Source organism: Astyanax mexicanus, chromosome 4 (genome assembly GCF_023375975.1).
Source record: "Astyanax mexicanus isolate ESR-SI-001 chromosome 4, AstMex3_surface, whole genome shotgun sequence".
Classification (NCBI taxonomy): Eukaryota; Metazoa; Chordata; class Actinopteri; order Characiformes; family Acestrorhamphidae; genus Astyanax; species Astyanax mexicanus.
The window spans coordinates 55,039,725-55,064,317 of NC_064411.1; the positions used below are offsets into that span (position 1 = coordinate 55,039,725).

Below are 24,593 nucleotides of genomic sequence, written 5' to 3' on the forward strand. Positions count from 1 at the left end.
AATAGCAGTGTGTAAGACTGGTGGAGGAGAACATGATGCCAAGATGCATGAAAAAAAATATAAAAAAACAGGGTTATTCCACCATATATTGATGTCTGAAGTTTGGAATGTGTTTCAGGTCTGAAATGCAGGAATGGATGTATATATTACAGTATATTAATAAATTAAATGAAGAAATTAAAAAATTTGCAATCAAATAAAAGTAGAAACACAGTAAATGAAAGAAAGAAACGCTGTTTTGGTTTTAATGTATTTTCCATACGTTCCCATCCTTTCCTGATACACTAATCAAGTTTCTCCTATTTCTGTAACTTTATATTTATAATATATTAGAAGAGACGAGATGTGGCAATATAATCACAGTACTAGCATTGTGTCCGTATCGCTCAGCCCTCCGGCTCCTCCGCTCCGCCGCTCTGAGGCTGATGGAGGAGCTGGTCTGTTCACATTGGTTGGTCAGTGTCCTGCTGTCGGTGCATCGTGATGTCGGGATGTCTAAGAGTGATCCGTTTTTACAGCGGGAGGATTCTACCGGAGACGGCAGCAGCGGCGGATGCGGTTCAGTGGTTTCCTGACAGACGTGGTAAAACTTAATCCAGGCTTAAACCCGCCCTCTCGCCTCCGCGATCTCCTCGATCCTCGCCAGCACGCTCTCCATCAGGTCGAAGGTGTAGAGGGCCGACTGCAGCACCTGAAGAGAAACAGGGGGTTAGAGGTGAACCACAAACATAACACAGACATCCCACCTCTCACGCAAATCACGTGAGTCTACCAGACTTTGATAGGGATTCATAATAGCTTTAAACCAGGGGTGTCCAAACTACGGCCCGCAGGCCATTTGCGGCCCGTTTTCTTTTTTGGAGCGGCCCGCGAGGTATTTTAGAAATAGAATGAAAGTTGGCCCGCTGTTCAGCAGGTTTTATAATGTGAGATTCAAAGTTTGAACGCTAGGTGTCTGAAACGGGCCAAAGAGTCTAAAAGCAGAGAGGGTGCGCACTTCTAGCGCAGAAAAACGGGCCAAAGAGTCTAAAAGCAGAGAGGGTGCGCATTTCTAGAGCAGAAAAACGGGCCAAAGAGTCTAAAAGCAGAGAGGGTGCGCATTTCTAGCGCAGAAAAACGGGCCAAAGAGTCTAAAAGCAGAGAGGGTGCGCATTTCTAGCGCAAAAAAACGGGCCAAAGAGTCTAAAAGCATTTTGTTGAGAGTATACAAGGAATAAAGAGTCTCTATTCAGGTGTTGTAGAATGTAAGAGGTTTCTGTAGTTCTGTAGAGGTCTTGTAGTTTGGTTTGGTGCAAAGCCCTGAGTAATGATGATCTATGATGATCTTAAATCCACTGCCCTCCCTGCAGAGCATCTACCACCACAGAGTCCACAGGAGAGCTGCATCCAACCTCAAAGACTCCACCCATCCCCAGCATGGACTGTTCACACTTCTGCCCTCAGGCCGGAGGTACAGAAGTGTAAAATGCAAGACCACCAGGTTAAAGAACAGTTTCTTCCCCACGGCCATCAGACTCTTGAACACACCTAAGGAATGACCCTGCCTTCAGACTCTAAACACACCTCAGGTATAACCCTGCGATCAGACTCTTGAACACAACTCAGGAATAACCCTGCACTTTACTTCAACATGTTTACATTGCAGCCGTCACTTTACTGTTAATCTTTTTTTAATATATATAGTTAATGTCCATAACTGCATTATTTCGCACTTGCACTTTTTTTATACATTTCTTTGCTTAAGTAACTTTTATTTTTTTTATGTCTTTGACAATTAGTTTAATATTTATAACCTTATTGTATTTTTTTTGCACTTTTTCTATCTTCTATTTGGCATTCTTGGCGAAGAGCAAAGAAAGAATTTCATTGTACACTGAAACCCGTTTCTGTACTGTACATATGACAATAAACTCTTTGAATCTTGAATCTTAAACAAGTTGGTGTCTTCTATACACCACTCAAATCTTTTTAAAAAAAATGTAGATTTTAATACAAATGAAAACCTTATGCTTTCATTACTTGTATTACTACAACCAAAAAAAACTGTCCAAAAGGAAAATATACAATATATTAATTATATAAACACATTAGATTTTTCCTAAAGTATGCACTACTTTTTTTTTCATTCATTAAAAAAATTAATTGTTGTATTTTACTTTTCTTTTTACATTTTATATAATGTCTATTTGCTTCCTCTTTCATACATTTTTTTTTATTTTTTTGTCTTATGTTTTTCTTAAATTCAATTTTATTATATGCTAATGTAATGTTTTATTTGCAGTTATTACTTGCATTATTCTTTTGCTCGTATACAAGCTTCTTTTGATGATAGAAATAATAATACAAATAACTGCAGTTAATATCAATAAATAAGGCCAAAATGCAAAACGCTGGCCTAAATAGTTGTTTGCCCCCAATTATATATATATATATATACACAAAGGTTGGATAATGAAACTGAAACACCTGGTTTTAGAGCACAATAATTGATTGTGGTGACGGACAGTTCTGGTGGAAACAGGAGAGTTGAGGTGCACATTGAATTCTGCGTGATTTGATCAGCCGTGGTTTTATGTTTTTTGGATACAATCCGGGTTAGCACCCGAACATCCCTTTCAGACAGCTTCCTCTTACAGCATCCACAGTTAATCCTGTTGGATGTGGTTGGTTCTTCTTGGTGGTATGCTGACATTACCCTGGATACCGTGGCTCTTGATGCATCACAAAGACTTGCTGTCTTGGTCACAGATGCTCCAGCAAGACGTGCACCAACAATTTGTCCTCTTTTGAACTCTGGTATGTCACCCATAATGTTGTGTGCATTGCGATATATAGCATAAAGCATTACCTGGAGCTGCATCTCTGGAGTCATGTTGGGTAAGCTCTCGTTTCCTACCGTCACTGTACAGGTGGGAGCTTTCGCTTCTGCAGAAATACAGGAAAAAAATGCTTATTTTAAACAGATGACCCTGATAAATAAATCTGCTGTATTGTTAATTATGATTAATTGAACTCAACCTCACTATACCTCACTCTATCTTACTCTTCCTCACTCTATCTTACTTTTTTAAATGATACCAGTGTACTGGAACCACCATCCCTGCTAAGCCTATATATTCTAAATATATTCATTCTAGAAAGTGGGGTGTCAGGTCTCTTTTCTCGGGAGTTCTTCTTCTGGTCACGTCACGTGACCACGTTTTACTGAACGCGAGCGGCTGGTGGAGCATTGGGGACTTCAGAAGAGGAAACTCAGAGCTCAGTAGCTCCTCTATTCACTCATAGTAAAAACAAAGAAATGAAGCTAAGCACTCTTTCTCTCTGACTGAACATAACCTGGAATCGGATTCATCCGCTCTGAAAGGAGACCGCATCACACCCGCCCAGTTTAAAATGATTCTTCCGCATGTTCGGTGCAATTACCCATTCTCACCAGAGAGGCGCTAAATCCCCTAAATCACAAAACTTACAGACATCAGCTTCAACCAATCCCTACATTGCTCAACGTCCCTCCGCACTGCTCTACCTCGATTTGTGTTTAGTGTGGTGAGCGTTGTGGATCAGTAGTGAGGTATCTGATGGTTAGATAGTGGTGAATAATGGTGAATAGTGGTGAACCTGTTCCACTGCTCCTCTTATTCTCCTTAGCGCTCTTCAGCTCAGCTTCATAATGAGCTTTAGACATGTTCAGACCGGTCCTCAGCGGCTTCAGGAAGTTCTCCTCCATCCTGTAGAGTTCACTCCATACTCCTGTCTAAAGAAACACAGCCGGGTTATCAGACCCGCACCAGATCAGACCTGAGATCAGACGCTTCTGTGATTCTCGGGGCCCTACCTCGTTCTGCCACTCCTTATCTCTGATCAGCAGATACCGCAGCAGGTTCAGCGACTCCATGATCCTGCAGCGCAAACACAAACCAAAAACCACAAAATACTACACACACAAGCACTGGGACTCACTGTTCACTGTTTCATCTGAAATTAAGATTTTTTTTTTTTTTTCTTCAAATTTAAATAAATGGAAAAAATAGTGTTTATTATAATAGGCTGAAACATCTAGTGTAAAATGCTTTATTATAAACAACTACTGAAATAAAAACTTTTTTGGAAAACTAAAAAGCATTAAAGAACATATTTATAACCTTTTTTGTTTTTTTATAAAAGTTTTTTTCCTAAAATTAAAAAGAGCTTTAATAAACCCAGTCCCTGAATTGGTTATATAAATAAATAAATAAACAAAACCAATATAAGAAAACAAAGTAGAAAACTAATAAATAGAATAATATGTTATTTAAACAGCTGTTTGTTGAAATACAGTTTTATTTTTGGCAGTTTCTGAAGTTATTTAGTGTTAGAACAATACTATAATAAACATACAAACAAATAAAACCAAATTAAATAAAAGTAAAATAGCATGTCTACAAGGAAAAGCTGAAAAATGGAACAGTAAAAAAAAATAGGTCACAAGTTTATAATGTGTAAAAAAAAAAAAAAAAAATGAAATGTTTTTTTTTTTTTTTTTTTACCCAGCCCCTGATTTGTGTAAGAAAGAACAAGAGGACAAACATCATATGCATATGAAATCAAAATGAGCAAATAATAAAGTTAATAAAATACTCAAATAATAAAATAATAAGGCTGCAATTTAAACGGTTACTTCTGCTTCTTCATATGTAGTTGCTGTTGTACAATGATCGTTGTTGTTGATAGAATTAGAGTTGGGCTAAATTTGTCTATGATGTTAATTAGTGTTATCTCACCTCTGAAAACTGCTTTGTTGTAATAAAAACTACAAATAAAAATAAGAAATTTAGGCCAAAACAATTAATAGTAGAACAAAAACTAGTTCATAAAACACAAAGAAGTTATATACCCTGATAGCAATGACCGCTATCTTAAAACCCCGTCAACAGTCTATTTATACGCCTTGCTCCTGCACAGTTAAAATAGCGTCATAGTTTAGGAATAAATCTACACCGACGGGTGTGGTGGTCTGGAGGTAAAGTGAAGTGTGTTCAGGTAAATATCTGGTGTGCTTCTTGTATCTTGGCGGCAGGAAATACAGGAGCTCCACTGACTGATTAAAACCCTGACAACAGTCAACAGTCAGCCACCTGAATCACGTCTGAATCATCGTGCACACTGAGCACCCCAAGCAAAATACCACACACTATCTGCTTTACCACAGCAAAAAAAAAAAACCTCACCCAGAGGTCATTTATTTCTGACATTATAAGGATTTATATTTATGTTCATAGTATAATACAGTAGATATGGACATTCTGCTTTTTGAGAATTTGACAGATGCTCATTCTCTCTCTCACATCCTGCAGTTTTGTAAATAAAAAAATTAAATGCATTATGTGTATTTCGAGCTGCGCAAGGTGTATTTTTTGCACTTGTAATGGTTGGCAATGTTGTAAATAATAATGAATTGAGACAGTACATGAAAAAAATTATAAATGTTAAAAATGATTAATGTCTCAACTAGTGATAATTAATAATTTTGTTTTAAGTATTGTTATTTAATGTACACTAATTGTAAAGTGTTACTGATTTATCTAATGCTGCTATAAAATTATGGTAAGTTTTATTAAAGTTTTAATTATTTACCTTAGATAAACTTAAAAGACAAAATATTCACAATCAAAAAAAAACAATGAAACTGATATTGTAAAACATGATCTGTAATAAATGTGAAGTTGAGAGTCTAACCTGTCCAGATTGTGCAGTAGGTCGGTTTCTGGTCCCTGGGGAAGGCACAGGACTTGGTGCAGTAACGGCAGGAGATGTTTACCCAGAAACCACTCGTTCCCATAACCCGGCTACAGAAATAACCACAGAAAAATACACAGAAATAATAAATATTCACAACTTCAGAAATCTCTAAAATACTCTAATCTACAGAGTAAACTATGATTCACACCAACCCTCAGAGCAGAGTCGATCTGGGTTTTGATGTTCTTGATGATGTACCCCTCCACTCCCGCATGCTCACTAGTCCTCAACATACACCTGAAATATAGTGTTTAAAATCACACATATATATATATATATATATATATATATGTTAGTGTAACATTTATCACTTTAATTGTCCGACCATTTGAGGCTAAATGCAAAAAATAAAGCAGAGAGAGTGCGCATTTCTAGCGCAGAAAAACAGACCAAAGAGTCTAGAAGCGGAGAGGGTGCGCATTTCTAGCGCAGAAAAACAGACCAAAGAGTCTAGAAGCGGAGAGAGTGCGCATTTCTAGCGCAGAAAAACGGGCCAAAGAGTCTAAAAGTGGAGAGAGTGCGCATTTCTAGCGCAGAAAAACGGCCAAAGAGTCTAAAAGCGGAGAGAGTGCGCATTTCTAGCGCAGAAAAACAGACCAAAGAGTCTAGAAGCGGAGAGAGTGCGCATTTCTAGCGCAGAAAAACGGGCCAAAGATTCTAAAACCGGAGAGGGTGCGCATTTCTAGCGCAGAAAAACTGGCCAAAGAGTCTAAAAGCGGAGAGAGTGCGCATTTCTAGCGCAGAAAAACGGGGCAAAGAGTCTAAAAGCGGAGAGAGTGCGCATTTCTAGCGCAGAAAAACGGGGGTAAAAGAGTCTAAAAGCAGAGAGGGTAAAGTTTTAGCGCAGAAAAACGGGCCAAAGAGTCTAAAAGCGGAGAGTGCGCGCATTTCTAGCGCAGAAAAACGGGGTAAAAGAGTCTAAAAGTTGCCTTTTGAAATGATTTTTTATAATATTTAGTTTGTCCTTCTCTACTCCTCACAATCGTAATTTTAGAAAAAAATTAAACATTTAAAAATCTGAAAATCAAGAAAAGATTCACTTTTTGGATTTTTTCTAAAATTCTGTTTCACGAAAGGCTGAAATAAATAACTAGTCAGTGTACCGTTTACCACTTTAATTTTCTCATTTATTCTTTTATATTTATCATTTATTTTTTTCCATTTAGTATACAGGAAATAACATTTAATAATTGAAAATCTAATTTTTAAATTATTTAGTTTTTCATTTCAGCCTTTCGCAAACAGAATTTTAAGAAACATTAAAAGTCGAATCTTCTCTCCATTTTCAGATTTGTCCTGATGTTATAATCCTTGCAAAATGCAAAAATGGAAAAATCAGAAATTAAATAAAAGATTTAGTTTTATATTAATTGTGAGGGGCAAAACAAAAATGGGAAAAATGGATGAAAACTTATTTATTGTACACTGCACTACATTAAAAAAAAAAAAAAAAAGTTTTTTGCATTTTTAATTCTAATTTTGCATTTAGCCTTAAACGGTCAGAACATTTATTTAATAAACGTTACACTTGATTTGTTCAGAAAATCTAACTGCTAACCGTTACACAAACCATATATATAAATAAAATCCTGCACATACACACACATTAAAACAATATACCTTTACATAACATTAGAATAAACCCAAATAAACATGAATAACCCACCTGAAGAATTTGTATTTGGCCTCTGTGTTGAATTTGTCGATGCTCAGCTGGAATACGGACAGTCCTTTAGTCCTCTGTTCATATAAGAAAAAATATACATCAGCAAAAACTTCAATCTAAAGTAATTACAGTAATGTATACGGGTTTAGAATAGGGAATCATCATGAAAAGTCCTGTCGGTGGAATATGGAAGTGTCCCAATACAATGCTGCAATAGGGGACCGACTACACCAGGGGTGTCCAAACTAAGGCCCGCGGGTCATTTGCGGCCCGTTTTCTTTTTTGGAGCGGACTGCGAGGTATTTTAAAAATAGAGTGAAAGTTGGCCCGCTGTTAAGCAGGTTTTTATAATGTGAGTTCAAAGTTTGAACGCTAGGTGTCAGAAACGGGCAAAAGAGTCTAAAAGCGGAGAGAGTGAGCATTTCCAGCGCAGAAAAACGGGCCAAAGAGTCTAAAAGCGGAGAGAGTGCACATTTCTAGCGCAGAAAAACGGCCAAAGAGTCTAAAAGCGGAGAGAGTGCGCATTTCTAGCGCAGAAAAACGGGCAAAAGAGTCTAAAAGCGGAGAGAGTGCACATTTCTAGCGCAGAAAAACGGGCCAAAGAGTCTAGAAGCGGAGAGAGTGCGCATTTCTAGCACAGAAAAACGGGGCAATAAAGTCTAAAAGCGGAGAGGGTGAAGTTTTAGCGCAGAAAAACGGGCCAAAGAGTCTAAAAGCGGAGAGGGTGCGCATTTCTAGCTCAGAAAAACAGACCAAAGAGTCTAGAAGTGGAGAGGGTGCGCATTTCTAGCGCAGAAAAACGGCCAAAGAGTCTAAAAGCGGAGAGAGTGCGCATTTCTAGCGCAGAAAAACGGGCAAAAGAGTCTAAAAGCGGAGAGAGTGCGCATTTCTAGTGCAGAAAAACGGGCCAAAGAGTCTAGAAGCGGAGAGAGTGCGCATTTCTAGCGCAGAAAAACGGGCAAAAGAGTCTAATAGCGGAGAGAGTGCACATTTCTAGCACAGAAAAACGGGCAAAAGAGTCTAATAGCGGAGAGAGTGCACATTTCTAGCACAGAAAAACGGGGCAATAAAGTCTAAAAGCGGAGAGGGTGAAGTTTTAGCGCAGAAAAACGGGCCAAAGAGTCTAGAAGCGGAGAGGGTGCGCATTTCTAGCGCAGAAAAACGGGCCAAAGAGTCTAAAAGCGGAGAGAGTGCGCATTTCTAGCGCAGAAAAACGGGCCAAAGAGTCTAAAAGCGGAGAGGGTAAAGTTTTAGCGCAAAAAAACAAGCCAAGGAGTCTAAAAGCAGAGAGAGTGCGCATTTCTAGCGCAAAAAAAACGGGCCAAAGAGTCTAAAAGCGGAGAGAGTGCGCATTTCTAGCGCAGAAAAACGGGCCAAAGAGTCTAAAAGAGCCGTAATTAAGGAGTTTAATATTAAGAGACATCATGAAATTAAACATCAATTTGAAAAATCTTAGTTTACACAAAAAAAAAAAAAGTTTGGACACCGCTGGACTACACACTAACGCATAAGGGTTTATGTTATAAAAGCTCCTGTAGGTGGAGTATATACTATAGGTGTTCTTATACATTTGTCATTGTAGAATATGCATAATATTACAAATGTTAATTAATGTAATTTACTGATCTATTTAAAGGGTTTGAGATGATAAATAAATAAAGAAGACTCACCAGATTCTGAACTGGACATAATGTCATCACTTTCACCAAATTCTGAAATAAAACACAAAAATACATTAATTTAGTGATGATATTTAGTTAATGTTTTAACTTAATGTTCGTTTTACACATCAGTAGAAGCAAAATAATCTATAACCTATACATAGACCTGTGTCTATTTTGTAAACAGTACCTTACCCCAAAACCCCTGGTTTTGTATAAAATAATAATATATAATAGTAATAATAATAGTAGTAATATGACAAAATAAAATTTATTTATTTTATTTATTATTAACAAAACCAAGTTTTTTGTCTTCGATATTACTGCGTATGATGTAATATTCCTGATATAATTATAGAAATAAATAAAAAAATAAATAAATAAAATAATATATATATATATATATATATATATATATATATATATATATATATATATATATATACATACATATACATATATATGTGTATTACTGTATATGATCACCTGAGGAACACTGAAGAAGGTTTTCAGATCCAGGAGATCCACAGGTAGACTGCCGTCCTCCACCCTGACCAGAGTCTTCTCATACAGTTCCTACAGAGAGACAAAAACCAACATTACACACACACACACACACACACACAAAATAATCAATCAATCAATTACTTTAAAAACAAATTAAAAATGATATATATATCATTACAGTCACATTACAGCCCTTACACACCTCCAACACATAATCTATAGGAAAAGAAACAGAACATTCCTTACTTTTAATGGAAGTAAAAGTCAATTTAGAGCATTTCTATTGGCCAGATTCATTCTAACAAAGAAGGAGATACAAGGTTTTGTGTGAACGTGAGGATATTAATTGTAAATCAGTGAAAGTTTTAAGTATTGTTCTAACCAGTCCTTTCTGCACCCGAGACTCTTCAGTTCTGAAACAGATAAAATAGAAAAACTTTACTTAAAGCTAAACAAACAAACAAAAAACAACTAAAATTAAGTACTAAAGAACTTAATAAAGTAAAACTGATCTAAATTCTCATATTAATCTGTAATTAATTCAACGTACCTGCTCAGCAACAGCTCAATATACTCCATGTTGCACTGAAGAAGAAAAACTGGGCTAAAAAGTAAAAAAGTGTAAAAATAAATTAAACTTTTCTGTTTATATCGTATTTACATCACATTAACAGGTGAACACATTTTATTAAATCTGGGAATAAAAAAAAAGCCACAATCTCACTGTTTTGAATGTAACGGTATACATTTTATGTTTTTATGTTTTTATTTTATTATACTATATTATGTAACTACCTCCACCATGTTTTAAGGCTGTGCTTTTAGCCTGACTAGGTTGCGTCCATTAAAAAAAAAAAAAAAAAAAAAAAAAAAAAAAAAAAAAAAAGTGCAGTTTTTTTTTTTCTTTTACTGGTCCTTCTCTTCTCCTCTCATTTCATTTCAAAGTAAAAGCCCTCTCCAGAGTAACAAGATTATTTATTTAAGTACCGTATTTCTCGCACTATAAGGCGCACCGGATTATAAGGAACATTTTACGTGACACTAGTAAGGAACAGGGGTGTCGCCATTTTTTCCTTCTAATTCAGCACGTCTCGCCGTTGGGTGAAGAGACCTGTAAAGCTAAGCTAAGTAAACAAAACTGTAATTCTTAAAAAAATAAATTAAATAAATAAATAAATAAATAAAAATCTACACAGATTTATCTCCTGAAAACTGTTTATTTGGGTGAGTAAAGTGCTTCCGTTTATTTACAGTAACCTTAGATTTCCAGATTTACACTAAGGCGGGGTGCAGCAGCATTAGCATTAGCAGCTAACTCTCTACCGATTAATGTTAATGCTGCTCCAGTAGTGCTAGCCAGGTTTAGCAGAAAGATACAGGCCGATATTACTCATCTCTGAACTCTAAAAAAAACATCTAAAAACAGAGGTGGTAATAATTTTAAATACTCTACAGCGCCCCCTAGCGCTTTACCTCAGAACTGCAGGAAAGCGCTCCATGGCGATGTGCTTCACGAAGAGTAAATGAGCCAAACTGGCCAGAGATTCTTTAGGATACCGAACTTCCTCCTCCATAAAGCCGGGAACCTCCCGCTTCCTCAGCACGCTGTGGCACAGCAGATCCGGCAGAGACTCGCCGATACTGGAGAGAATCACCTGAAACAAAGAAACACAGAGTTCAAGCGACAAAATAGAATGTTAAGATTTAAAGCAGGGCGGGACAATATGGCAAAAATCTACATGATGATATCCTTTATATGCTTATATTTAGCTGCAATCCACTACTACATTTAGCGCACTCCTGACTCTTAAAGGGAACGATGAGCAGGTGACACGCTGATTGGTTTATTTCACGTTCTGCCCAAATTTAACCACGCCCATGATTATTCAAAAGAATTAGTACGTGTGGTTTCCTCAATATAAGCAGCGCAAGGTGTACTTTTCCTGTCGTTACGAAAGCAAAGACACGCTGACATGCCCTAAATCAAGCTGCACTGTACACGGTTGACGCATCACCTTCAGATCACTAAAACATAGCTCTTATTCTTTTGATGTTTAATGGGTGATTATACGCTAACCCTTGCTGGCACTGCTGAACTAGCATTAGCATCAGCCGCTAACCATGCTAAGCATGCTAAGCGCTAGCTCTTTCACTGTTAAGAGGTGAATGTTATTGGCCTTTAGCCTGCTGTCAACCCCAGCTAGCACTGCTGGAGCAGCATTAGCATTAGCCACTAACCGTGCTAAGCGTTCTCTCTTTCACTGTTCAGAGGTGATTATATCGGAATGTAGTCTTCGCATTTCCAAGTTAAAACAGGCTACGTGGGACAAACCGCTAGCTGATATCGCCCTGGCTTACCAGAAAATTAGTGGCTAAGGCTGGAGCATTAGCATTGCTGCTAATGCTAATGCTCCAGCCTTAGTGCTGGAGAAATTTAATAATAAATAAATGGAAGCACTTTACTCACCCAAATAAACAGGGTTTTTTTTTTGAGGAGAGAAATCTGTGTAGATTAACATCCAGCACTCGTTTAACTTTAAAAGAAAAAATTTAGACCTGCTAAATTAGAAGGGAAACATGGCGACACCCCTGTTCCTTACTAGTGTCACATAATGTGCCTCATAGTGCAAAAAATACGGCATGTTATCATTGTATTAGTAGGTTTTAATGATCATAAAATGACTAATATTGTTTATCGCAAAAATTTCTGACTCAACATATCGTTTGCACTGATAGGGACACTTGCATTCACATATATAGTATATATTTTTCCAGATAACGGCTGTAAAATCCAGGGTTCTCAGGGGATTATACAGTATGTTTTCCCCAGAACATCTAATCTAAGGCTAATGTGGTGAGCATGTAATGGAAACGTCTTCCTCTCTAAACCATCCCACACTCCCCTCAACCCATCCGGAGGTCTCCAGTATCCTATAATAAACTGGTTTGTGTGGTTTTTGACACAGTGTGACTCACGGTTCTGCTCGGCTATAAACAGCAGCAGCTTAGCGTCTGGATTCAGTTCGAGTTTCAGGAGAACACTGAGTCACACATAAGGAGAATAAAAAAACGTAGATCTGAGGAAAAGTGATTGTAGGACTCTGAACAGAAGCAGGTTTATGTACCAGGATCTCGGAGGCGAAGTCTCGGAGCGGGGACTTCTCCAGAGCGTCCGGGTCCTTCAGCTGAACCTCCAGCAGAGGCTCGCTCAGACTCTTCATACAACTGCAGAACACAGCACATGATGAATACACGATACACCATTTCAATCCATTCACTACTATACTTTAATTATACACTCGTTTTAGTTATTTCTGAGGGAAATACTGTGGAAACATTGTGTAGAGTTTTACAGTCTGATACTAATAATAGAACTTTGTAATCCAGTATGAATCTATAGTTCGTACAGTATTTACAGCTGACTAATAACTTTAGAGCCATGTTAATCCAGTATGAATCTACATTGTATTTGTTTTTACAGTCTGCTAGTCATAAATGTGGATTTTGATCCACTATAAATTCATTAATAGGTTTTACAGTTGGATCGTAATTACAGAACTACTATAATCCAGTATGAATCTATAGTGTGTATAGTATTTATAGGCTGACAGTAATAACTGTAAAGCACTGTTAATCCAGTATGAATCTATAGTGTGTATAGTATTTATAGGCTGACAGTAATAACTGTAAAGCACTGATAATCCAGTATGAATCTATAGTGTGTATAGTATTTATAGGCTGACAGTAATAACTGTAAAGCACTGTTAATCCAGTATGAATCTATAGTGTGTATAGTATTTATAGGCTGACAGTAATAACTGTAAAGCACTGTTAATCCAGTATGAATCTATAGTGTGTATAGTATTTATAGGCTGACAGTAATAACTGTAAAGCACTGTTAATCCAGTATGAATCTATAGTGTGTATAGTATTTATAGGCTGACAGTAATAACTGTAAAGCACTGATAATCCAGTATGAATCTATAGTGTGTATAGTATTTATAGGCTGACAGTAATAACTGTAAAGCACTGTTAATCCAGTATGAATCTATAGTGTGTATAGTATTTATAGGCTGACAGTAATAACTGTAAAGCACTGTTAATCCAGTATGAATCTATAGTGTGTATAGTATTTATAGGCTGACAGTAATAACTGTAAAGCACTGTTAATCCAGTATGAATCTATAGTGTGTATAGTATTTATAGGCTGACAGTAATAACTGTAAAGCACTGTTAATCCAGTATGAATCTATAGTGTGTATAGTATTTATAGGCTGACAGTAATAACTGTAAAGCACTGATAATCCAGTATGAATCTATAGTGTGTATAGTATTTATAGGCTGACAGTAATAACTGTAAAGCACTGTTAATCCAGTATGAATCTATAGTGTGTATAGTATTTATAGGCTGACAGTAATAACTGTAAAGCACTGTTAATCCAGTATGAATCTATAGTGTATTTGGATTTTGATCCAGTATCAAATTAACACAGTTTTACAGTTGGACACTTATAACAGAACTATTGTAATCCAGTATGAATCTACAGTGCATACAGTATTTATAGTCTGACAATATAATTATGGAACGATTTACAGTCTGATCTTGTAACAGAATTATTGTAATCCGCTATGAATTGGCAGTGTATTTTTTCTGAGTCATGATTAGAACATGAGGAACCTACAATTTGAGGATCTCTCCTCGGAGCTCGTCGTTTCTGGAGAAGCCTCGGTTGTTGTTGAGGTTCTCCTTCACCTCCTCCACGAAGGGCCTGATGAAGAGGAGGAGCTCGGTGCAGCAGCGGCACAGTCCGAACACGTCGTCCTCCTCCTGCTCTTTACTGAGCGGCACCGGCAGCTGTGCCACCTGCGCCAACAGCGTGGAGAGAGCCATGCCCACCGACGAGGCCTTCCTCACCCCCAGCTTCAGCAGCACTGCACAGCGGGCACAGGGGTTAATCATCAACTACGCCACAAGGGGGTAGAAAGCTTGGGAACACCCACAAATGTGTACGTGGTGAGGTGATATCTTGTGAATGAGGTTGAACACACTGACAACAGTGTTGTGGTCATTCCAATACAACCATACAGATACGATGGTAGAACACAGTCGTTTCTTTTATTAAAAATGCTTTAAAATACCCTAATCTGAAGGTCTAGTTACCATTTAAACGACATTTTTTTTACATAACTGATGAAATCTGATCAAAACCTCATGAACACTTTGTAACTTTTGGCTTAATAACGTTCAAAGACATGATTTTTCAGCTTTTTATGGCTGCTGCGCCTGCGCAGATCTCCACAGCAAGGGGGATTTGCCACTAGAAAGCTGAATCTCAACCGCTCTCCACACAAGCAGAAAGCTGATTGGCTGATACGTGTATAAACGTCTCCTTCTTCACCAACAACAAAAACCCTCATATTAGGAGAGACTCGTAGCTTTATAAAGGGAAATGGATGAGTTAGCAGCTCATATGTGGAGCATCTTTTGCTGGAGTGGAGAAACAGTAAACAGCTGCTCTGAAGTTCATGCTCAGGTCCAGGAGGTGAAAAAATACCAGGTAGTTTGCTTTTGCTGTTTTTTTTTTGCAGCTATAACTGCACCAGCTGCTGCACCAAGAGATGCAATGTGGGTATGAGAGAAAAGCACATAGCGCTAATGCTAATGCTAATGTGTAAAAGCTAAAAGACGTATGCATTCAGATTTGACGGTTCACACTCATTGTGCATGTCCGTGGATCGAATACCTATCCGATTTAGGACCACACATGAAAGTGTTCACACAGCCACAAAAAAAATCAGATCTGAGCCACAATAAGCTAAGAAATCAGATTCGAGTCACTTCTGCCTGGTAATGTGAACATAGCCTAATTTGTTTTTAAATTGGCAGTACTTCTAGACAATTATATATGTTGCCCCTATATCAGAAGTGGATGATGATCACCTGTCTGCAGAGGCTTCAGCAGGAGGATTATGGCCTCAGGAATGGTATCGGAGTCGGCTTCCTCCACCTGCTCCAGCAGACCCACCAGCAGCTCTTTAGGACTGCAGGTCTAAAAATACAAAATTATCACATCACATCACATCACAGGAGATTGAGGTGCACATTTGAGGAATTCTGTCGTGATTTGTTCAGCCGTGGTTTTATGTTTTTTTGGATACAATCCGGGTTAGCACCTGAACATCCCTTTCAGACAGCTTCCTCTTACAGCGTCCACAGTTAATCCTGTTGGATGTGGTTGGTCCTTCTTGGTGGTATGCTGACATTACCCTGGATACCGTGGCTCTTTATGCATCACAAAGACTTGCTGTCTTGGTCACAGATGCTCCAGCAAGACGTGCACCAACAATTTGTCCTCTTTTGAACTCTGCTATGTCTCCCATAATGTTATAGTGTGCATTGCAATATTTAGAGCAGAACTGTGCTCTTACCCTGCTAATTGAAGCTTCACACTCTTAAAGCTCTTACTGGTGCAATGTGCAATTAATGAAGATTGAACACCAGGCTGCTCCAATTTAGCCATGAAACCTAAAATCCCACACTAAAATAATACACTCCAGTAAGAACACAGCAGATGTATGTAGTCTAGTATGAAGATGATCCGTGCAGAGACTCAGGAGAACTCCAGATAAACTCCAGTCTAACTAAACTTTAACTTATATATATTTACATGCTAAAACACAGACCTGTAGTAAGTGTGTGAGGATGGCGTGGCAGTGAGGAAGATTCCGGTCTTCCTTCGACAGGAGAACCTTCACTATTGGCTCCAGCAGGTTCCATCCCATACATCTCACTATATCCTGTTATTAGAAGAAATAAGAGAAAAGAACAGTTAAAAAATTATATATATATTTTATATATGTTTACATGTATCACCATTAAATATGGAAATTAGTGCCGTCAATCGATTAAATTTTTTAATCCAATTCACCTCAACAATATCCTTTGATTAACTGCGATTAATCCGACTTTTTCTTCTTAAGACGCAAGTTTAAATGTGTTACATGTAGTACATGTGCATTTTGATCTGCGCACTTTCCTTTTTTGTGCCCTCATGATACCAAAGACACACTAGATCTTTCTAAATTCAGCTGCAAGATACGCAACTGACCGCTGCTCTATAGATCGCTAAAATAGAGCCCACAATATTCTTAAGGATAGTTGGTAAATTGAATCCAAAAACTGGACGTTAAGGCAGTCAAGACATCTCACAGACGTAACCTTTCACCATCAAATATGGAACTTCAGTTCAGTTCAGTCCCGTAACCGCACTCTGCGGTCGTAGGGAGGCATGAGAGATGCTGACACAGTTGTCCTTTTCCACTGCTGCCTGTCCTTGACTTCACACAGGAGCCTGTTCATGTCCAGACCAGTCCAAGCCTTGACATCGTCCATCCAGCACTTCCGTGGTCGGCCTCGTCGCCTACCTCCTTCGACTGTTCCTTGAATTATTGTTTTCGATAAGGAGTCATGTCTGCTGGTGTGCCCAAACCACTGAAGCTTCCGTCGTTTTACCGTTGCCAGCAGTGGTTCTTGGGGTCCAGCTAATGTGGCAACAAGACCTCTGACATACTCGTTGGTCTTATGTTCCATCCAAGAGATACCAAGGAGCCTGCGGTAGCACTTCATTTCAAATGCTTGTATGCGTTTCTCCATCTCGGTTGTCAAAGCCCAGCTTTCGCATCCATACAGGAAGATTGACAGGACCAGGGACTTGAAGAGCTTTAATTTCGTGTTGAAGCTGAGTTCTTTACTCTGCCATGTTTTTCTCAGGCCTGCCATGGCTGATGTGGCGATTGTGATCCTGATCTTTATCTCTGCTGTGCATCTGCCATCTTGGCTTAGTATGGAACCCAGGTACTTGAATGTTTCTACTTCATCTAGCTGTTGGCCATTCATTGTAATGTGGGCACTGCATATATTGTTGATGCTATTCACCATTATTTTGCTCTTGTCTGTGCTCACCTCCATGCCATATGCTCCTGCTCTGCCAGCCAGTTTGTCTGTCAGCGACTGGAGTTCTTGGTTGCTGCCTCCCATTAAGTCAATATCGTCTGCAAAGCAGAGGTTGCACACAGGTCTACCACCAATGGAAATGGATGTCTGGTGCCCTTCAAGTGCCTCTCTCATGATATTCTCCAGGTAAAGATTGAAGAGCACTGGGGACAGTAAGCAACCTTGTCTGACACCTACTGTTGTCCTAAAGAATTCTCCGACTTGGCTGTTGAGAAGTACAGCACTGCTTGCATTGTGGTAGAGTGTCTGGATCATCTGGACTACCCCCTCCTCAATGGAGAAGTCGCGAAGGACTTGCCAGAGGCCTTCGTGCCAGACTCTATCAAATGCCTTCTTGAAGTCTATGAAGTTGTGATAGAGCTCTTTCTGATGTGCTCTTTCTGAAGACCTGTTCCACTGTACTGCGCCCCTTGCGAAAGCCAGCTTGTTCTTCGGCCAGGATCTCTTCCGCCTGGCTCGTAAGTCTGTCCAGGATGACTCTAAGCATAACTTTGCTTGGATGGCTTATGAGGCTTATAGTACGGTGGTTCTGGCAATGACGAGGGTTGCCTTTCTTCGGCAGTGGAATGATGAGGGATTTGGTCCATTCTTCTGGCCTCTATTTATTCTAAAATACTAGTATAAATAATGCATGATAAATTGAATTGAGATGAATTAATTAGCTGAGTATAAAAGAGCGTTTTCACAACTGTAGTTGTGTTAAAGTTTCTATGGTCTGAATCAGTTGATGAGTTTGTTTATTTAAAGTGTTTCTCCCTCTGTTTGGTTTGGTTTCACACAGGCATAAAAACACCTAAACGCACCAAAGCGTTTTTTTTTTAATGGGCCGTGCAGGGCAGCTGTGAGCAGTGAACGCTGCACATTACTGCATGTGTAAACAGCGTGGAGCAGCATCGGATACATCATTTCTTCCTAGTAGTATATTATCTGGCTAATATCTTATCAGAAGTTTAGCTCAATTAAAAAGAAACAACGTTCTCACCACAAGTGAACTGCGCTAGAAAAAAAAAAGATGTGCGTTGGTTGTAATAACGTGTTACTGATTGAAAATTAAACACATACTTTAATGCTTTACCGTTCACAGCCCTAATGGAAATACAACTATTTCATGACAGATGCGTGCATTGACACGCTGCACAGATGGCTGCGTCCAAAACCACAAACTACCACACTACATAGTGCATTAAATAGTGCACCACCATGATAAGCATGCTGCTACACAACAGTACAATATCATTTATTTTTTTTGCCTTGTTTGGTTAAATTAATTGAAGCAATCTGCAAAAAAGGGAAAAAAAAATCTATCAAAATTAAGATGTACAGATGCATATGCATATATTTAGGCCTGTCACAATATCTATATTTGTGTGGATGATCCATTGCCCTAGAGATAATTGAGATAAACAATATTATTGTCATTTTTTAATCATATTTGTAATTGAAATAATAGTTATTTAATAGTTATTTATTTAACATTTTCAGAAAATTCTAATAAACAAATTCTATATAAAATTTTATGTAAATAAAACCAAATAATTAGTACATGTAGTACATGTGCGTTTCAAATCGTGCAAGATGCATTTTTTTTTGTGCCCTCATGATACCAAAGACACACTTAGGGCCCAAATTATTCTTAAGAATAGATGGTAAATTAAATCCAGAAACTGGCTCTTAAAGCAGTCCAGGAATGTAACTCACGCTTTGAGACAATCTAAAAGAACACTCTTTACACATGCATTTCTGGACAAGCTGCGAGAACCATCACAAAATGTGATAGAAGCATGTGGACTGAGGCGCTAGAGTAAAAATACAGGATTTTACACTAACATGACTTGGTTTAATATAGTTAGTAACAGTTAACAGTAAGTTAGCTGAGCACTGCATTGTTTTAAAAGAGATTTTTCATTAAGATAAAATGTTACATATTGTGTAACATTGCTTTAATGAGAGGAACCCGTAAACAGCCCCTATTTTACCTTATTTCTCTCATCGACGATGATACTCAGCACCTGAGCGCTGTCGCCCTGCTCGATACAGGTCTTCCCTGCAGTCTGGAACAGATCAAAATCAGCCGGAGAGAACTTCTCATCCTGGACGGCTTGCTGAAGAGATAAGGAGAGACATCAGTCCTAAATATGAGTTTAAAAACAACATTGTGTATGATTATTTAAGAATTACAATATGTGTTATTAATATTTGCTGCTAGGCTTCTAATGCAGTATAATTCACTTTCACTCCACAGTCATAAATACAAATCATGTTTCAGTGCCTCTTTATGAACAGCTGTACACATACTGTACATTTTTTAATAAATTCATGAGGAAAAATGGAAAAATTATGAATTGCACAACAACAAATAGGCCTAAAATAAAATTCTGCTCTTTTTGGAGTGGAGAATGCAGCTGGTCATACAGATGCTATCTACAATGTTCTCAGAAAAGGGCTCTTAGATGAAATTCAGCACAAGAACGATGAAATATCGTATTATATTACTCTGTGATCAAGAAATCCTGCATTTCCAGACTTACACATCTCTGGACGACATCACTGAACTGCTCTAGAGCCATTTTACAGCATTCTTCTCTTCTGTAGACGTAGATCTCCTGAAATAAAAGAAATAAACACAGAACATTCAGACAGCTTAGAAGAGATGGGAGGAAATAACTTATAAATTAATTAATATTGCAATATAAGACCAGCTTAGTCCATGACCAGTTTGGCCAAGACGATTTGACCAGCTTAATGACCAGCTTAGTCCACATGGGTCCAACACCATTATGGAGTGAATTTTGTGCCAAAAGTTTTACGTAAAAAAATAAAATCCACAATCAAAATTTTAAGAATCAAAAGATGCAATGCAAATGCAAATTCAAAAGAGAAAAAATATATATCAAATATATATATTTAAATATACTTGGTTATTTTATTATTCTTTGCACTTATTTGAAAATTATTTTAGTTTGGATTTTGCCAGTCTTTGCTTTCATTTTTGGATTTTTTTGGATTTTCTGTGGATTTTTGTGGATTTTGCTGCTAAAGACTTTTGCTTCTGGAATCTCTCCTTTGCTTCTGCTTCATTTTTTTGCTTCTGATTTTTGGCACACTTTTCACGGGTGGGCGGGGCTTAGAAGAAGGCGTTCCCCTTTAATCTCTATTGGTCACCTACCCTGAACCCTCGTCTGAGACAGACCACGCCCACCCCGCCAGCTTCAAGCGCTCTTCCAAACATGGCGGAGCGAACGGGGTTCAGCTCACAGCAGCACCAGCAGGTACTTTTCCAATTAAATTTCATACAGACGTTATGTTTAATGTTATATTTCTTTTTTAAGTAAGTGTTTAACTCTATTAAGATGCTCATGTTAGCGGGGTGTGCTAAATATCCATGCTTAAATTATACTAGTTAGTTACTGAACACTAACCTACCTAGTCAGTGAGTTAGCTAGTTTACCTAGGTCATCTGGTCAGTGAGTTAGTGGGTTAGCTAAGCTAGTTAGGTTACCTAGTCAGTGAGTTAGCTAGTTAACCTAGGTTATCTGGTCAGCGAGTTAGCTAGCTACTTAACCTAGGTCATCTGGTCAGTGAGTTAGCTAGCTACTTAACCTAGGTCATCTGGTCAGTGAGTTAGTGGGTTAGCTAAGCTAGTTAGGTTACCTAGTCAGTGAGTTAGCTAGTTAACCTAGGTTATCTGGTCAGCGAGTTAGCTAGCTACTTAACCTAGGTCATCTGGTCAGTGAGTTAGCTAGCTACTTAACCTAGGTCATCTGGTCAGTGAGTTAGTGGGTTAGCTAAGCTAGTTAGGTTACCTAGTCAGTGAGCTAGTGGGTTAGCTAAGCTAGTTATTATGCCCCAGGGTAAAGCCAAGTAAGTGCTGATTACGGTTAACTAGCTAACTCACTGACTAGGTAACCTAACTAGCTTAGCTAACCCACTAACTCACTGACCAGATGACCTAGGTAAACTAGCTAACTCACTGACTAGGTAGGTTAGTGTTCACTAACTAACTAGTATAATTTAAGCATGGATATTTAGCACACCCCGCTAACATGAGCATCTTAATAGAGTTAAACACTTACTTAAAAAAGAAATATAACATTAAACATAACGTCTGTATGAAATTTAATTGGAAAAGTACCTGCTGGTGCTGCTGTGAGCTGAACCCCGTTCGCTCCGCCATGTTTGGAAGAGCGCTTGAAGCTGGCGGGGTGGGCGTGTTCTGTCTCAGACGAGGGTTCAGGGTAGGTGACCAATAGAGATTAAAGGGGAACGCCTTCTTCTAAGCCCCGCCCACCCGTGAAAAGTGTGCCAAAAATCAGAAGCAAAAAAATGAAGCAGAAGCAAAGGAGAGATTCCAGAAGCAAAAGTCTTTAGCAGCAAAATCCACAAAAATCCACAGAAAATCCAAAAAAATCCAAAAATGAAAGCAAAGACTGGCAAAATCCAAACTAAAATAATTTTCAAATAAGTGCAAAGAATAATAAAATAACCAAATATATTTAAATATATATATTTGATATATATTTTTTCTCTTTTGAATTTGCAACATACATGTTTTACTTTTGATTCTTAAAATTTTGATTGTGGATTTTATTTTTTTACGTAAAACTTTTGGCACAAAATTCACTCCATACACCATGACCAACCTGGCCAAAACAATATGATCAGTTTGATGACCAGCTTGTTCCAAGAGGGTCCAACACCATGACCAATCTGACCATAACAATATGACCAGCTTGATGGCCAGCTTGTTCCACAATGGTCCAACTGGCCACAATAATATGACCAGCTTGGTCTATGAGGGTCCAACACCATGACCAACTTGGCCAAAAGAATATTACCAGCTTGATGGCCAGCTTGGTTCATGAGGATCCAACACCATGACCAACCTGGCCAAAAAAATATGACCATCTTGTTTCAAAACAATATGACCAGCTTGGTCCAAAACTATATGAGCATCTTAATGAGCAGCATGGTCCATGAGGATCCAACACCATTACCAACCTGGCCACAACAATATGACCAGCTTGGTCCCCAAGGGTCCAACCCCAGGATCAACCTGGCCAAAACAATATGACCAGCTTGGTGCAAGAGGGTCCAACACCATGACCAACCTGGCCAAAACAATATGACCAGCTTGATGGCCAGCTTGGTCCATGAGGGTCCAACACCATGACCAACTTGACCATAACAACGTGACCAACTTGATAACCAGCATGGTCCATGATGAGCCAACACCATGACCAACCTTACCATAACAATGTGACCGCATGATCCATAAGGGTCCAACACCATGACCAACTTGACCATAACAACGTGACCAACTTGATAACCAGCATGGTCCATGATGAGCCAACACCATGACCAACTTTGCCAAAAGAATATGACTAGCTTAATGACCAGCTTGGTCCACGAGGGTCCAACACAATGACCAACCTGGCCAAAACATTATGACTTGATTGGCCCATATGTGTCCAACACCATGACCAATCTGGCCACAACAATATGACCAGCTTGATCTAAAACGATATTACCAGTTTGATGAGCAGCTTGGTCCACATGGGTCCAACACCATGACCAATCTGGCCACAACAATATGACCAGCTTAATGACCAGCTTAGTCCAAGAGGGTCGAACTGCAGGAGAATACACAATAACTACAGGCTACTACAATACAAAACTACAGTTATATTATCTACATAATACTAAAACTTAATTTACACACATTTTAACTCGTATTTATGCAGTAAAAGACTCAGTGTGGTTATAAATGAGTATAATAAGCCCTGGTCTGAGATCAGCAGTCTGGTGTAAAGTGCGTATAAGAATTGGTAGAGCTGTAATGCGGGCAGATCCAGGGCTCGTGCGCTACACAGCACGCGGATCAGCACATGGGTAACCGGAATAAACAGTAATAATGCTACACCGCGCTGTAATGAATCTACACTAATGCAGAATATCATCCAGAACTCACTGCGGGGGAAAAGCTGCGGGAAAAGCTGAGAAACGCTCTGAGAGCCGCCGCTCAGCTACACGCCTCTCCTCAACACAGGCAACGCAGTTTACAACACAACTGTCCCTCCTCGCTCGCCGTAGAGCTGTGATGTCATGATGAGAGCGTCTCAAATCCAGTGGAAGTGCCCTACGTAGGGAGCCTCTCGACACTTGGGCATAAGTGTATGGAGCACAAGACATACGCATAAATAAATAGATACCTAAATAAATAAAGTGGTCTGTAGATAAATCAATAAATATACAATTATATAAATAAATACATAAATTAATAAATACATTCATTTTATCCTTACATATATAAAAGAAATCTTTCATCCATTAACTTTTATTTGTCCTGTTTCTGAGTTTTTACATTTATTTATTTATTTATTGATTTATTTATTTAATAATTATTTATTTATTGACGAATCTATTTATATATATATATAGCTTGTAAAATAGATAAACTAATAATTCTACTTATAAATAAACAAATAAATGAATTAATACACAATTATATGAAAATACATACGATTGTAAAATAGATAAATAAATAATTATATTTAAAAAATAATAAATAAATAAATAAATACACAATTATATTAATAAATACACGAATAAACAAATACACAATTATATTAATAAATACATGAATAAATAAATAAATACAAATAAATACATACATAATACCTAAATACTTCGATACATAAATAAATAAATAATAATAATAATAATAATAATAATAATAATAATAATAATAATAATAATAATAATAATAATTTTGTCCTGGAAAAGGTAATAATTACATTTATGTCATATCTTATATATTTTTTGTGGATTCAAAGAAAATTTAATCTCCCATTTATAGCCCTAAATACTTGTTTGTGTTTTTTTTTTGTCCTTACACTATATTTAGCTTAACTTAGCTTAACTTATAATGGATAAATTATTCGTATAAATAAACAAATAAACGAATTAA

General features: G+C 37.9%; 1 protein-coding gene across 3 annotated transcripts; it reads right to left on the reverse strand.

The window, feature by feature from the left end:
- glmna (glomulin, FKBP associated protein a) lies at positions 1-23,703 on the reverse strand. Of its 3 annotated transcripts, none has more exons than XM_049476634.1 (19): positions 23,595-23,703; positions 20,155-20,229; positions 19,603-19,728; positions 16,297-16,410; positions 15,554-15,662; positions 14,295-14,544; positions 12,738-12,837; positions 11,086-11,267; positions 10,163-10,216; positions 9,995-10,025; positions 9,592-9,681; positions 9,115-9,156; positions 7,445-7,518; positions 5,931-6,015; positions 5,716-5,825; positions 3,836-3,899; positions 3,619-3,754; positions 2,849-2,925; positions 1-691 (listed from the first exon to the last, which is right to left on the reverse strand). In XM_049476634.1, the coding sequence occupies exons 2-19, from the start codon at positions 20,191-20,193 to the stop codon at positions 602-604; spliced, it is 1,773 nt and encodes a 590-aa protein (XP_049332591.1). In that variant the 5' UTR covers positions 20,194-20,229; positions 23,595-23,703; the 3' UTR covers positions 1-601. The 3 variants fall into 3 exon arrangements, with proteins under 3 accessions (XP_049332591.1, XP_022534321.1, XP_049332592.1); XM_022678600.2 differs by having other exon boundaries at positions 20,155-20,212; positions 23,595-23,700; XM_049476635.1 differs by lacking the exon at positions 23,595-23,703 and having other exon boundaries at positions 19,603-19,755.
- Between the last annotated feature and the right edge of the window lie 890 nt (positions 23,704-24,593).

Bases quoted from the DNA above. Each gene is read 5' to 3' on its own strand.
- glmna (XM_049476634.1), bottom strand. From the start codon at position 20,193: ATGGCTCTAGAGCAGTTCAGTGATGTCGTCCAGAGATGT. The intron at 12,838-14,294 runs GTAGGTTCCTCA...TGTGTTCTGCAG, and splicing joins CGAGGAGAGATCCTCAAATT to TTGTATGAAGAGTCTGAGCG. The intron at 11,268-12,737 runs GTACATAAACCT...TCTTTGTTTCAG, and splicing joins ACTTCGCCTCCGAGATCCTG to GTGATTCTCTCCAGTATCGG.